This window comes from Chiloscyllium plagiosum, chromosome 5 (genome assembly GCF_004010195.1).
Source record: "Chiloscyllium plagiosum isolate BGI_BamShark_2017 chromosome 5, ASM401019v2, whole genome shotgun sequence".
Taxonomy (NCBI): domain Eukaryota; kingdom Metazoa; phylum Chordata; class Chondrichthyes; order Orectolobiformes; family Hemiscylliidae; genus Chiloscyllium; species Chiloscyllium plagiosum.
In genome coordinates, this window is record NC_057714.1 from 98,564,347 (window position 1) to 98,579,149 (window position 14,803).

General features: G+C 41.5%; 1 protein-coding gene across 1 annotated transcript in view; it reads left to right on the forward strand.

Annotated features, from left to right (window-relative positions):
• LOC122550323 (disco-interacting protein 2 homolog C-like) overlaps positions 1–14,803 on the forward strand; it is a 560,369-nt gene that overhangs the window by 482,278 nt on the left and 63,288 nt on the right. Inside the window, exons 22-26 of the mRNA XM_043691048.1 lie at positions 2,197–2,405; positions 3,594–3,708; positions 4,791–4,992; positions 5,665–5,774; positions 10,316–10,396. Coding sequence (XP_043546983.1) covers positions 2,197–2,405; positions 3,594–3,708; positions 4,791–4,992; positions 5,665–5,774; positions 10,316–10,396 — 717 coding nt within the window. The remainder of the gene's footprint in view (positions 1–2,196; positions 2,406–3,593; positions 3,709–4,790; positions 4,993–5,664; positions 5,775–10,315; positions 10,397–14,803) is intronic.

Sequence of the window (14,803 nt, forward strand, 5' to 3'; positions counted from 1 at the left end):
CAGGGATCTGTATGAGATCATCAACAAATTGCAATCTATTCTAATGAACCGGATGAAGGAGATGGAGCTCAGTTTGCTCATGCACCAGGATAGTCATTCAATAAGATGTCAAATGGAGACAGAGCGTCTGCAATGGGATACAGACAGGGGGAGGGTCAGATCGTCTGCAATGAGATACAGACAGGGGAGGGCAGATCGTCGGTAATGGGATACAGACAGTGGGAGGGCAGAGCGTCTGCAATGGAATACAGACAGGGGGAGGGCAGGTCGTCTGCCAGCCGGATCCCTCCAGCCCGGCACCGCCTTCCTGACCTGCAGTCTTCTTCTTGACCTCTCCGCCTCCATCCTACTCCGACCTATCACCCTCACCTTGACCTCTTTCCACCTATCACATTTCCAACGCCCCTCCTCCAAGTCCCTCCTCCCTACCTTTTATCTTCTCCTGCTGAACACTCTCTGCTCATTCCTGAAGAAGGGCCTGTGCCCGAAACGTCGAATCTCCTGTTCCCTGGATGCTGCCTGACCTGCTGTGCTGTTCCAGCAATAAAGTTTCAACTTTGATCTCCAGCATCTGCAGACCTCACTTTCTCCTATCAATGTCTTTCCATCACAAGAAAGCTTGATTCTTGGAGCCTCCTGAAAAAACCATAACAAAAACAGTAGAAGCTTGCAATATTGGTTTATTTGATTTGGAGGTTTAGTTGACGCAGTGGAAGGAGACCACGTTCTAGCAAGTCATCACTTTAAACAAGCATCACAAGTCCTGGAACATGATCTACACTGAATACAATTTGAGATAAAAATTACTTTGCACTGGTTTGGCCCATTTTTGAAAAATATTACTTGAAAAGCAGAGCCAATGAACAGAAACTCCATTATTACTTTCAGGATACTATTTTTTGGCATCTTGCTGTGTCCCTTTTCATTTTAGTTACTACTTTCTTGAGAGCAATTCAGAATGAACAATGAAGTTCTGGATATAGGTTTGCTCACTGAGCTGTAAAGTTCATTTTCAGACATTTCGTCACCATTACTACATAACATCTTTAGTGAACCTCTGAACCAGTCTGGAGGCTCACTGAAAATGTTATCTAGTAGGGTGATGAAACGTCTGAAAACGAACCTTCCAGCTCAGTGAGCAAACCTACATCCAGAACCTCAATCTGAGCTACAAATCTTCTCAAAACTCACGAGAACAATGAAGTGAATGAATGGAAAAAGAAAGGTTGACAGCCACTTTTGCAGCTATTTCATTTTGCCTCAGTTTCCATTTCATTCCTTGCATTTTTTTTCTTTATTTATTCATGGGATGAGGGTGTCACTGGCCAAGCCAGTATTTATTGCCCATCCCTAATTGCCCAGAGGGCAGTTAAGAGTCAACCACATTGCTGTGAGCCCAGAGTCACGTACAGGCCAGACCAGGTAATGCTGGCAGTTTCCTTCCCTAAAGGATACTCGTGAATCTCCAAGTTATTTTTCTTGTAAGCACCTTGCTTCTGGCTTTAAATCTCATTGCAGCACCCAACAGCCCCCTGGTTGGAATTACTTTGGAGATTACAGGGTATTCCTAGACTTGTACATGAAAGCCAAGTTCTTAATGGCTTAGAGAAGCAGATACCTTGCAAATCATGTAGCAATCATCTCAGGAACTGACCCTTGTTGGATGTCAGTGCCTTTGCTTCACAAGGAAGTCACAACACATCTGTGCTAGTTCTCATAGGCTGCAAACAATTTGCAACATCTCTTAGTTTTGGGGGAAATCAACTTTGAAGTCATAGATGCATCAAGTGAACAATTGAGGCCCTTGTTTGCAAGGGGAGGTTATTAAGTAATTTCCTTGTGAAAAAGAGAAAATATCTCAACAGGACATTCCCAAGTGGGTTGTCTTGTGTACATGGTGTAAAAGGTGTCAAGCACCTCTTGACAACTATCCCTAACCTGCAATTTGCACAGTCATTGACTGGAGAGAGTCCACTCAAATGTTAAACAAATTGACTGAGGTTTGCAATAATATCACAGTTTTTATCAATAAATGGACCTGTTTCAACTGTCACTGACCGTTCTTCTTTGTAACTAATGATAAGTAGTTCTTATTAAAGAGAGATGTTTCATTGTATAAAGTTCTTTATAGTTTTAGACATTAACTTTGTAAGTAATTTCGACTTTATTTTTTCCCCACTTTAACTCTGTCTTAAGATGTTCCCAATGATGAGCTCAGGAGCCCCTATCAGTGAATATCCATTTGTCAGAACTGGACTCTTGGGTTTTGTTGGCCCTGGCGGAATGGTCTTTGTTGTGGGAAAAATGGATGGCCTGATGGTGGTCAGTGGGAGGCGGCACAATGCAGATGACATTGTGGCAACAGCACTTGCAGTGGAACCAATGAAGTTTGTCTACAGAGGAAGGTTTGTGTCTGCAATTGGCTTGCAAAAAATGCCAGAAACTCCAAAGTTAATAGTACTAACAGTTTTCAATTATTCGTTGCCAAGGCTTATGCTCAATCAACCATTTTCCTATTTTTAAAATCTGACATTCATCATTTCAAAGCAGGCGCTTTATTACGGGTGCAAAACATCCATAGAAAGAAAGATGGTCATTGGCCTGTAGCTTGAATTTAGAAATTTAGCTCTGTCATATTTACCTGTGGATAAAGTTACTTATACTTTCATGGGAGGAGTATTTGAAGAGTTGCCCTGAAAGGTTTGGTGTTCAGTATTGGGGTAGATGAGCCATAATACCTATCAGCAGTGGCATGGCAGATTTGCTCATTTGTAACAAACATACTCCTTTAAAATAGGCATTGATTTGGTACTGTTGACCTTTTGTAATTGGAAGGGATGCCAAGGATATGTTATTTCGATTGCTAAGTGTTTCTCACCATTGTTAAACTCTTAGTGTGGAATTCATTACATGCCAATTTTATGCTTCATTCTCATGGTTCTGTTCACTCTCTTTGATCAGACTAACTGTGCTTAACGCTCACTCTTAGGCATTTGTTATTCTCTGTGTTGTCTGCTACACACATCTGATCAAAATATTGCTTTCACGCCATTGTGAAAGAACAAAATCGTGAACGATAAAGCTAAACTAATAACATTTTATTTGAATTGTACATTTGAGCTTTAATGCATGACAGATCCATGATTCAGAAAATGGCCGTACCTTGCACTCATGGAATATTTTGGCATTAAACAAGCTTATGTTATCAACTGTGTAAGGGTTCATTCATCAATGATTAAACGGATGAAGAAATATAGCAGGGAGCTCAGGTAAACAGTCAGTGATAATTCTCAGTAATTATTAATTAATTTGATAGTTAGCACAATTAAAAAGGATAATTTGTATTAAGGCCAAGGATGAGAATTGTCAAATCTGTATATTATATCGTACAAATTTAATTCAACTTTAATCAACCAAGGTGTGTTAACCTTGAAAAATTAGTATGTTATTGCAATAAATGAAAGGGCTGAAAGCTAAAATGAATGGAAGCTTGTTCTGAAGTTCAGTAATTTTGTAGTTGTAAAGTAACACTACTGTGATTTTTATTTTCAAGCTTATAGTTTGTTTTGATTCTGATCTCTGTCTGTTAACAGAATAGCTGTGTTTTCTATAAATGTTTTGCATGATGAGAGGATCGTAATCATTGCTGAGCAGAGACCAGATTCTACTGAGGAAGATAGCTTTCAGTGGATGAGTAGAGTCCTTCAGGTAAAGATGAATGATCAGCGGAAGTGCACTTGATTAAAATGTGGAAAAAAGGTCACTGAGATTTTGACTTTCAATTGAGAGCCGTTATTAGTTGGACATTGTGCGTATAGTATAAAGTTTATTATCACGTCTAACAATCTTTGGAGAACCTATGAAGGTAGAACATTGGCTGAAGACAGAATTGGGATTGTCTCTTATGGCACCTATTAATGAATTACCCAATGACACTCCCTAATGCATGATTCAATATTGCCCATTTAGGCAAAGTAATTCAGCTATTGTTGGTGCTCATAGAATTTTCTGGGAAATTGAATTATTGCCTTTAGATAAGTAGAGGGAAGAGGAGAAAATTGAAGGTAGATTTGTGCTTTCACAGAAGCTTGTAATCTCTTTACACATTATTATTTTATGCAGTCTTGCTCATCTATTAGATCATGTACAGAGTAGAATTCTTTGAAAACAGGCTGGCAAAACTTTCCCACTGTAAAGCGCTGGGAATTTTTTTTGATATTTCTCCTTGGATTTGTACTGATAAAGACTTCACCAACAGTATGGCGCTATCTTTGTTTTCATAAATATTACTTCTGTTTGGGGATGGAGATTCGGGGTGAGTGAAAAAATAATAGTTAAAATTGGCCAGTGCTCAATCCGTGCCAATCACCAAATACACCCCTTAATACTCTTGCCACTATGATTAGGATCTTGAAATTTGCCATGTGTTTTTAATTCCATAATTTATAGAAGTTAGGAGTTTTGGAACTATTGATCTAAAAACCATGTATGTATTTTTAGTCTAATGGACTTTTTAAAGCATGTGTGAAATGCTAATGTACAAACAAACCAAGATAGGGACAATTTTAATAATGATTTTGTATGAAAATACAATTGTATGTCACATGCATTTTCTTCATCATTTTATGTGCCGAATTCATTCAATGTGTGTTAATGTTGATTTTTATTATAAATAGATGAACATATCTGTCTCTGAAAAAAAATTAACATAGCAATGGATATATGATTATGTGCATGATAGTTGTGTGAGCAGATATATATTTGACCTTTCAAACAATCTTTTTTTAAAGGCCATTGATGGTATTCATCAAGTAGGGGTTTACTGTTTGGCTCTCGTACCCGCTAATACTCTTCCAAAAACTCCTCTTGGAGGCATACACCTCTCAGAAACCAAACAGTGCTTCTTAGAAGGTTCCCTCCACCCATGCAATGTGCTAATGTGTCCGCACACTTGTGTAACAAATCTGCCCAAGCCAAGGCAGAAACAGCCAGGTAAGGGTTTTCTCTTACAGAGACCCAATGTTGAACTATATGGTGTGTAAATAGCTGAATAACTAAATTCAAGGAATATCAAAGAATAATAATGCTGTAAAAGTCATTGGAGATAATCTTCTTTCTTTCAATTTGTTTACTTTTTGAGTTTGAAATTATATGATAACGTTGAGAAAGCATGTTAAAGTAATTGTCTTTTCCGCAGGATGGGGGATTTCAAGACTAGGGGGCACATTTTTACGGTGAAAGGAGAGAGATTTAAAAAATTCATAAGAGGCAACTTTTTACACAGAGGGTGGTTTGCATGTGGAATAAACTTCTTGAGAATGTAATGGATGTGGGTACAATTACAACGTTTAAAAGACATTTGGATAGATACATGAATCGGGATATAGACCAGGAGCAGGCAAGTGGGACTAGTTTAGTTTGGGATTACGTTCAACATGGACTAGTTGGACTGAAGGGTCTGTTTCTGTGCTGTATGACTCTAAATGAGCGATTTCAAAGCTGTGTCTTTTTAATGTGTCTGTACATCAAATCAACCAGTTAAAAAAAGTAAGCTAACTTAGAAGATTAATGTCAGAATCAAAGAGAGTAGTTTATAAACTGGTTGTCTTACTGACAGTTATGATTTACTGAAAATTACTTTGTGGAATTTCCTGCTCTCAACAGAGATCGGCCCTGCTTCTGTTATGGTTGGAAATTTGGTATCAGGAAAGAGGATTGCCCAAGCGAGTGGAAGGGATTTAGGACAAATTGAAGACAATGACCAAGGTAGAAAGGTGAGTATTATTGAGCTCCAGCACACTTTGAACAGACTAGCCTGCGGCAATCTATGACTTAAAGGTTCAGTGGGCTGATTTTTTACCAGAGCCCCTGGAGGTAGTCTAGGGACTGGTCTGACCTGTAAAAGTCCATGATAAGGTGAGAGGTGATGTGCCTGGTATTTTCCCACCGGCATGGACTGATGCTGATGGTCTGTCCTCCTGACAAAGGGCACATGCCAGAAACGTTGATTCTCTTGCTCCTTGGATACTGCCTGACCTGCTGTGCTTTTCTAATGCCACACTTTTCGACTCCTTCACAGATGTTAATTGAGCCATTTAATGTGGTGGTGATCAGGGTGGGGAATTGGTGTACCAGTTTTGGTGAGATTGTCAGATAAATGCAGGCCATCTTTTAATGCATTCTGATAGCAGGAGAGCTTCTCTTTAGGCACACTTCTGTGTACAAGTGAAGCCCTGGTGACAACATCCACATCAGTGGCTGAAGGGCTTTTGCCTGAAATGTCGCCTCTCCCTGCTCCTCGGATGCTGCCTCACCTGCTGTGCTTTTCCAGCACCACACTCTCGACTCTAATCTCCATCATCTGCAGTCCTCACTTTGCCCAGTGGCAAATGTATTGTGTAACCTGGCACCCTTCCCTGTCTTTCAGGGGCCTGACTGACTAGGCCTGGCACTCCCAGACTACTTTGACATGGTTGGGAGGAGCTACATTGTCCATTTCTGCACCTTCATGCATTAGGTGCAGCCCCACAAATGGCCACCACTCCTGGTGGAGCTGCTGAGCTATCGGCCTGCTGAGCTTTCAGGAGGGCCGGACGCCATCTTCAGTAGGCATGGCCATTCCACCAACAGCCAGTTCATCGGCACGTTTGGCCCTGGGTCCAGCTAACACAGCGTCAGCACCCACTTGGTAGCCATGGGCTGAGCCCTGCCACTACGCCTGAAATCCAGTAGATAAGATGGAACTTGAACAAATTACAGACATTTTGACATTAATACATGCTTAAAACAAATCTGGAGCTGAAAGATCTGCAGCTGTTCTGACAGGGTCCTTCTGTGATCTTAATCTGAAGCAAAGACCAGAAATTCAGCCAGGTGAAAGTGAGACCTTTCAACTGGGAATACTGTAAAACTGTTTCAACAAATTCCAGTTTCCGAACAAAGAGGCTGTGGGGACATTTGCAGCACATTTCTCATGGGATAGGCAGTTAGTCAAGGGATTCCAGCACATGTCATGAACATTTCTGGGCTCCCCGCTTGGTAGTTTTTGAGTCAAAACCTTACTGATCCCTTCATCCAGCCCTTGATATGATGTTGGAATGACCATCCCTTGACCCCATACTTGAGATCATTATTAGATGTCTCCAATGCTTCATCCAGGCATTTGGGCTAAAGAAAGCGAGGACTGCAGATGCTGGAGATCAGAGTCGAGAGTGTAGTATTGAAAAAGCACAATCGGTCAGGCAGCATTGGAGGAGCAGGAGAATTGGCATCAGGAAGGGCTTATGCCCGAAACATTGTTTCTCCTGCTCCTTGAATGCTGCCTGACCTACTGTGCTTTTACAAGACCACACTCTCGACATTTGGACTAAGCGTTAAGCCTCCAGATGATTGGCTCTGATATGAAGATGTCACTTTTGTGATTAATGCAGGGTATCAACAAAAATCCTGATTGAATTTGGAAATCATTCCTTTCTAATTAAATTTGACTTATTCTGAAAATTATCTCTGCCAGGTATGATAATTCATTCATTACTTCTTAAAATAAGAATCAAACTTCTTTTTTTTCTTTTTCTTTGTGCTTTGAGATCTTGTGAACATTGATGAAAAGGCCACACAAATCAAATGAGTATTGAAATCTATTGTGACCATTAATGGCACAAATGTAGTTACTTGGCTAGAGCAAGGGAAGCCACTGGACATATGGAAAGGTTTGGGAGATGGAGCGGAATATGCGACTTAAAGACAGGGCTGAAGAGATCACTGTCTCAATCTACTAAATGAGGAGTTGTTCCTTTGCACTCATGACATTTGTTTGCATTTTCTCCGTCTCCTTCACTCTGTTTTACTCTTTGGTTTTAGGAAGTTCGGTTTGCTCAGTTCAAACACTGAACAAGCTGAAGAAGAAATTTCTAAACTTGATTCTTTCTTTCCCTGTACCTTACTGGTTAAAGACAGTTCTGGAGTGCAGATGTCTATTCTTCATTAAATTGTATCTTTCTGGTTTCAGGATTAGAATCTATTTATTAAACTCAAATTCATCAAAAATAGATGTGCCAGAGATTTTCAGTTTCTGCAGTTGTGATTAGATTAGATTCCCTACAGTGTGGAGTCAGGTTCTTTAGCCCAACCAGTCCACACCGACCCTCCAAAGAGTAATCCACCCAGACACATTTCCCTCTGACTAATGCACCTAACACTACGGGCAATTTAGCATGGCCAATTCACCTGACCTGCACATCTTTTGGACTGTGGGAGGAAACCGGAGCACCCGGAGGAAACCCATACAGACACTGGAAGAATGTGCAAACTCCACACAGACAGTCGCCCGAGGCTGGAATCGAACCTGGGACCCTGGTGCTGTGAGGCAGCAGTGCTAACCACTGAGCTACCGTGTTGCCCCAGTGAGGTTGCTTTGATTGAGCTTAGAAATTTAGGGCTGGATTTAACGATTTTCAGCCAAGTGGTAATGAGTTCAGAATAAACAATTTTCAAACCCCGCACTAAACATGTTGAGGCCTGTGCTTGGTGTCCATCTGTCTTATCACTGTTTAAATCCTGGGAGTCTTAAATGGATATTGATTGCCTACTTAATCTCAAGGAGCTAGTTAAGGGGGTACAATTCTAAACAGGTTCAGGAGCAGAGGGACCTGGGTGGATGTGTGCACAGATGACTGAAGGTTAGGACAGGTGGAAAGAGCAGTTAATAAAGCACAGACTGTCCTCTGCTATGTTAATAAGGGCATGGAATACAAGAGAGGTGACGTTGAACTCATATAAGACACTTGTTAGACCTCAACAGGTGTATTGTGGTAAAAACAATGACTGCAGATGCTGGAGACCAGATTCTGGATTAGTGGTGCTGGAAGAGCACAGCAGTTCAGGCAGCATCCCAGGAGCTTCGAAATCGACGTTTTGGGGCATTGTTTTTACCTCGTTGATTTTAACCTTACTGCGAATCCTCTTGCAAGGATGCCTGCCTTGAAGAAGTTTTCCTCCTCTCTCTACAAGAATCTCAGGGAGTCCCTCTCCCACTGCAACTCTATGCTACTTTCTCCTCACCCCCACTCTCCTCTAGCTTATCTCTCCACGCTCCAGGCTCACTGCCTTTATTCCTGATGAAGGGCTTTTGCCCGAAACGTCGATTTCGAAGCTCCTTGGATGCTGCCTCAACAGGAGTATTGTGTACAGTTCTGGGTGCCACATTATAGGAAACATATGAATGCATTGGTGAGAGTGCAAAAGCGATTTACAAGAATGCTTCCAGGAATGAGAAGTTATGAGGTTAAGTTGAAGAAGTTGGGATTGGCTCACCTTGGAGAGAAGAAGGCTAAGATGAGATCTGACAAAGGTTTTCAAGATCATGAGTGGGCTGAATAGAGTAGATAGAAAGATGCTGCTTCTGCCATTGAAAGGAACAAGACCGAGAAGGCATACATTCAAAGTGATGTGCAAGCGAAGTAAGGGTGATGAAAGAAAAATAACCTGATCGTGTAGCAAGTAATTAGGGTGGAGTGGGGGAGTCCAGAACTAGCGGGCATAGGTTTAGGGTGAGAGGGGAAAGATACAAAAGAGACCTAAGGGGCAACTCTTTCATGCAGAGGGTGGTACGTGTATGGAATGAGCTGCCAGAGGAAGTTGTGGAGGCTGGTACAATTGAAACATTTAAAACACATTTGGATGGGTATATGAATAGGAAGGGTTTGGAGAGATATAGACCAGGTGCTGACAGGTGGGACTAGATTGGGTTGGGATAACAGGTTGGCATGGACGGGTTGGACAGAAGAGTCTGTTTCCATGCTGTACATCTCTATGACTCTAGTAGGGTGTGGAATGCACTGCCTGGAAGTGCTCTGGAGGCAAATTTAATTAAGGCATTGAAAAGTACGTGGGTGATTATTTGGATAGCAGTAGTGTGGGAGAGTGTATGAAAAGGTAGGAAATTAACACGAGGTGATGATGGTTGTTTGAAGAATTGGTGCAGATACAATGGGCTAAATGGTCTCCTTCAATTCTGTGACAGTTCTGTGATTCTGTTAAAGGGTCTCATTGACCCATAGAAAGGTAATCCACTTGATGCCCCCCCACTGATGGTAAAATTACAGTGAGAGCAGAGTGAGCAACAGTGAGGGCAGGGTGAGCAACAGTGAGGGCAGGGTGAGCAACAGTGCCCAAGGCTTTAATGTATATCCTGGTAAAGAATTTTCACTTATTTGTACAATAAATCATGTAAGATTTTAAACTTCAAAATGAAGTCATTTTCTACACTATCAGAATTGCACTCTTTAAGCTCATAATGGTTATGTTTTTGTTTCAGTTTATGTTTCTTGCTGAAGTTCTTCAGTGGCGTGCACAAACTACTCCTGACCACGTGCTATTCACATTACTGAACTCTCGGGTGAGTAGAGTCTGGACAGTTTTGTACACCAGTGCACATGCATTTTATCATTTAATGTTGTTTTAATTTCAAAGCTTTGAATTTGTTAATGATTTGACCTGAATCATTTGATAGAGTTAAACCTGATAGTACTATGTTTATAAAACATCGAACAGCGCAGAACAGGCCCTTCAGCCCTCGATGTTGCGCCAACCTGTGAATTATTCTCAGCTCGTCCCCCTACACTATCTCAAAATCATCCATGTGCTTATCTAAGGATTGTTTAAATCTCCCTAATGTGACTGAGTTGACTACATTAGCAGGTAGGGCATTCCATGCCCTCTGCGTAAAGAAAATGTTGACTTATGTAGGACTTAATCTTTAATTTTGGGCTGTTCTTACTTTTTTGGAGTTTTCAAGTAGATTCCATACTACAGATTATTAAAGTGTCCAAATAAGTTTGAATGGTGGTGGGTGGCAGGCGGGAAAGTGGGGATGAGCCCTCAACTGGATTTTTATCAATGGCAGAGCAAATGGCTTGCTGCTGCTCCTTATTCTTGTGGATGAAATTTATCTTTGGCCAAAGCAACAAGTGAACAATAGGGCATAGTGACTGGGGAATAAAAAGCATCAGGTTGATTGTTGAACAATGTGAATATCTGCTGCTATTTCTGACTTCATGCCATTGAACATTATGGAACAACAAAATGGCCGACGACTGCAGTCATTCAGGTTTTTAATCTCTTGGTAATATAGTTTGGCTTTTAGGGAGATCAACAGTGGCCTGGGCAACTCATAAAATAAGGAAAAAATTAAGCTTTTGAGTTTGGTGCGCTGACATTGAATTTCATTTACCTTGAGTAAATTTCATCTTCCTTCCTATAGTCAACATACCATAAACCACTTCCTTATGGAAAAAATGTTAATTACTAGAAAAATTGGATTGTGTTTACATTGTTCTAAAATGTAATTATTTTTATTATTTGAGTTGTGATGATGGATCATATAATTTATCTTGATATAATTGACTATAAGAAGGCTGTGATGTAGTTTCAAAAGAGCAGGCTTATCATGTTAGTGCCATTTGCAAAAGCATTTTCAAATCCAGAAGCAAAAGCATATTCTGTTTGAAATGATATAATGTGCATGTGCAGACATAGTAATGACAGTTCGTTTTCAGCAGTACATGCTGGGATTTCAGACACTACTGTGTTGCAATCTATTTTAAGTTCTCAGTGTGGCATTAAAACCATTAACTGGAAATTGGTTTCCTGCAGATTCTGCACTTTAGTATTAAATTGAAATGCCATTCATGGTATTTGATTTTAAAATAAGATTGATAAAACCCAGGAGCAGTGATCCTTTCTGTCAAAATTGGCTATGTATTTTAGGCAGTAAGTCAATCCGAAGGACACACACAAGCCTTCCACTGGCGCTCCAACCTTCTTGGACACTGAAGGAAGACAGTTCTCTTTTCTGCCACATTCTGAGACATTTGCATTTTTCAAAATATATGTTTGAAAAAAAATTAATGACGGGTCTTTAAAATTTGACAGGTGCTCTCTTTTCTGTCTGTTGCAAACATAAGGGTTTTTTATTGCTTACCTACGGTTTTCAGTGTAAATTCGCTCACTGTCTGAAATATGGAGGTCACTTTGCAACCTGTTCTGAAATCTTTGGCCTTAAAGTGATTATGAAGCTACAGGGAGCAAGAGATGATTCTTTGGAATTTTGTGAGTGACATGTTCATTGATGTTGCATAGGTCTCTTTTAGAATCAGTATTTGAACACTGATATACAAGTAAGGAGATGGGCAAGTTGGCAGACATGCTTCCATGAATACAAATCGAGTTTAAATTGATGGAATCTCTATCCTCATGTACAAATCTCAAGAAAATTTCCTTGAATGTAGCTTTGTGAAAAAAATAATTTTGTGGAATTAATTTTACAGCATCATCTAATAAAATTTATATTCATCAAAATTAAACTAAATGCCTATTAAAAAGAAAATTTATTTAAGGTTACCTTTGAATTAGAACTGAAAGAACAAGGTATTGCTTAGAGCTATAATTCACAACATTTTCAATGTCAAGCCACATTTTAATGAGGCAAACAATTCCATGGTGCGCCCACTTTTGTCAGCTGGATTGATTGATCATAAATGGGCCATTTACTTGAGTTTACTATGGTTATGGACTGTTTAGAGAGGTTTGCAATATGTTGCATGCAACAAGTTAAGGAAGGAACAAAAGTGTTAATGTTTCAAATCTACCAGCAAAGATACACCATCTTCAAGTACAAGCACAGACACATTTTAAAAAGCTGTTCAACTCTGCAGATTTCCTATCTCCTGCGTATGCGCGGTGACGATGTCAACTGATACTGCCTTCAGTGATAGACACCGTAGCTCCTGAGGAGTTTGGAGGCACAGAAGTGGCCTGAATGCTTGGGTACTGGACCACTGTGTCCAGAGAATTTTGCAGCACGCTTCTCATCTCATTGCAGTACAGGAAGATGCAATAAACGTTGTTGGAAGTACAAAAAAATTACAAATGAACATGTATCTAACAGCCCATTACATCTAAATGACTGTTTTTCACCATAATAGACCTTGTCAAGATCCAGTTTTTCTGTTCAGTCCTCATACCTGTAAACATTCCTAACTTTGAAATCATTATCTGATCAGCTTCTGAAAAATGTTTTGCGATGTGCCTTTAACAAATTTTTGAGGCTGGGAATTTTATGTTTTAACTACTGCTCAGATGCCAAGCATTTTGTGATTTATCTCTTTAATTCCTCCATTCATTTTACATTTGCGTCGTCTTGTTTGTAAGGGGCATTCAGCGATGGTAATGCCATTGAATGTAAAGGGACAATAGTTAGGTTCTCTCTTGTTAGTGATCGTCAGTGAATATCACTCATCCTGGCGCAAATACTACTTGCCACCTCTCAGCCCTTCCTGCTTTTGGCCGCAACGTCAATTTTTCCTGCTCCTTGGATGCTGCCTGACCTGTTGTGCTTTTTCAGCACCACTCTAATCTTGACTCACGTCTCAGCCTGAGCCTGGATATTATGCAGAAACAAAACCTGTAATTTCTGGAACAGCTCAGCAGGTCTGGCAGCATCCGTGAAGAGAAAGCAGACTTAATGCTTCGGATCAAGTGACCCCTCCTGCAGGCCTTGCTGCATTTGGGTATTGAGTGCTTCGATATCTGACTTCTGACCTTACAATGGAGGAAGATCATGGATGAAGCAGGTGAAGTGGTTGGACCTAGCACACCACCCTGAGGAATCACTGTTGAGGTGTCCTGGACCTGAGCTGACTGACCTCCAACAATCATGACCATCTTTCTTTCTGTCAGGTATGACTCCAACCAGCAGAGAATTATCCCCCTGATTCCCATTGACTGTAGTTTGCTTGGACTCATTGACACCACAATTGGTCAAACACAGCCTTGACATCAAAGCCTATCACTCTCACCTAACCTCTGGAATTCAGCTTTTTTGGTCCATGTTTGAAGCAAGGCTGTAATGAGATCAGGAGCCGAGTGACCCTGGTAGAACCCAAACTGGGCGTCACTGAGCAGGTTGGTGCTGAGTAAGTGCTGTTGGTAGCACTGTTGATGACACCTTCCATCAGTTTACTGATGTTCAAGAATGGACTGATGGAGCAGTCATTGGCCAGGTTGGAATTGTCCTGCTTTTTGTGTATAGGACTTAGTTGGGCAATTTTACAAGTTGTGAAGCAAATGCCTGAGTTGTACATATATTGGAACAGCTTGGCTAGGGGCACAAATCCTCTACACTGTTAGTGGAATATGGTCAAGAGAGTGGTACTGGAAAAGCACAGCAGGTCAGACAGCATCCGAGGAGCAGGAGACTCGAAGTTTCGGGCATAAGCCCTTCATCAGGAAGGGTTTTTACCCGATGCTGCCTGACCTGTTACTGGAATATGCTCAAGGCAGCGGCCGAGTCAAAGTGCACTGTGTGGACTCCTGCTCGGAGCTCACCTGCTCCATCCGCTTTTACTTTTCTTTCTTTCACTACTGGTTTTCCTTAGTTTAATCTGCTTACCTTCACACTGCACAGGCTTGCACCTCAGGTAAGGTAAGCAGATTAAGCTAAAGGGGGTTGAGCCAGTGCGGAGGAGGGAGAGCAGGAGGCAGGAGCAGGCAGCACGAGGCAGGGGCAGGCAGCACGAGGCAGGAGCAGGGGCAGGCAGCACGAGGTAGGAGCAGGGGCAGGCAGCACGAGGTAGGAGTAGGCAGCACGGGGCAGGGGCAGGCAGCACGGGGCAGGGGCAGGCAGCATGGGGCAGGAGCAGGCAGCACGAGGCAGGCAGCACCGGGCAGGAGCAGGAGCAGGGGCAGGCAGCACGAGGTAGGAGCAGGGGCAGGCAGCACGAGGTAGGAGCAGGGGCAGGCAGCA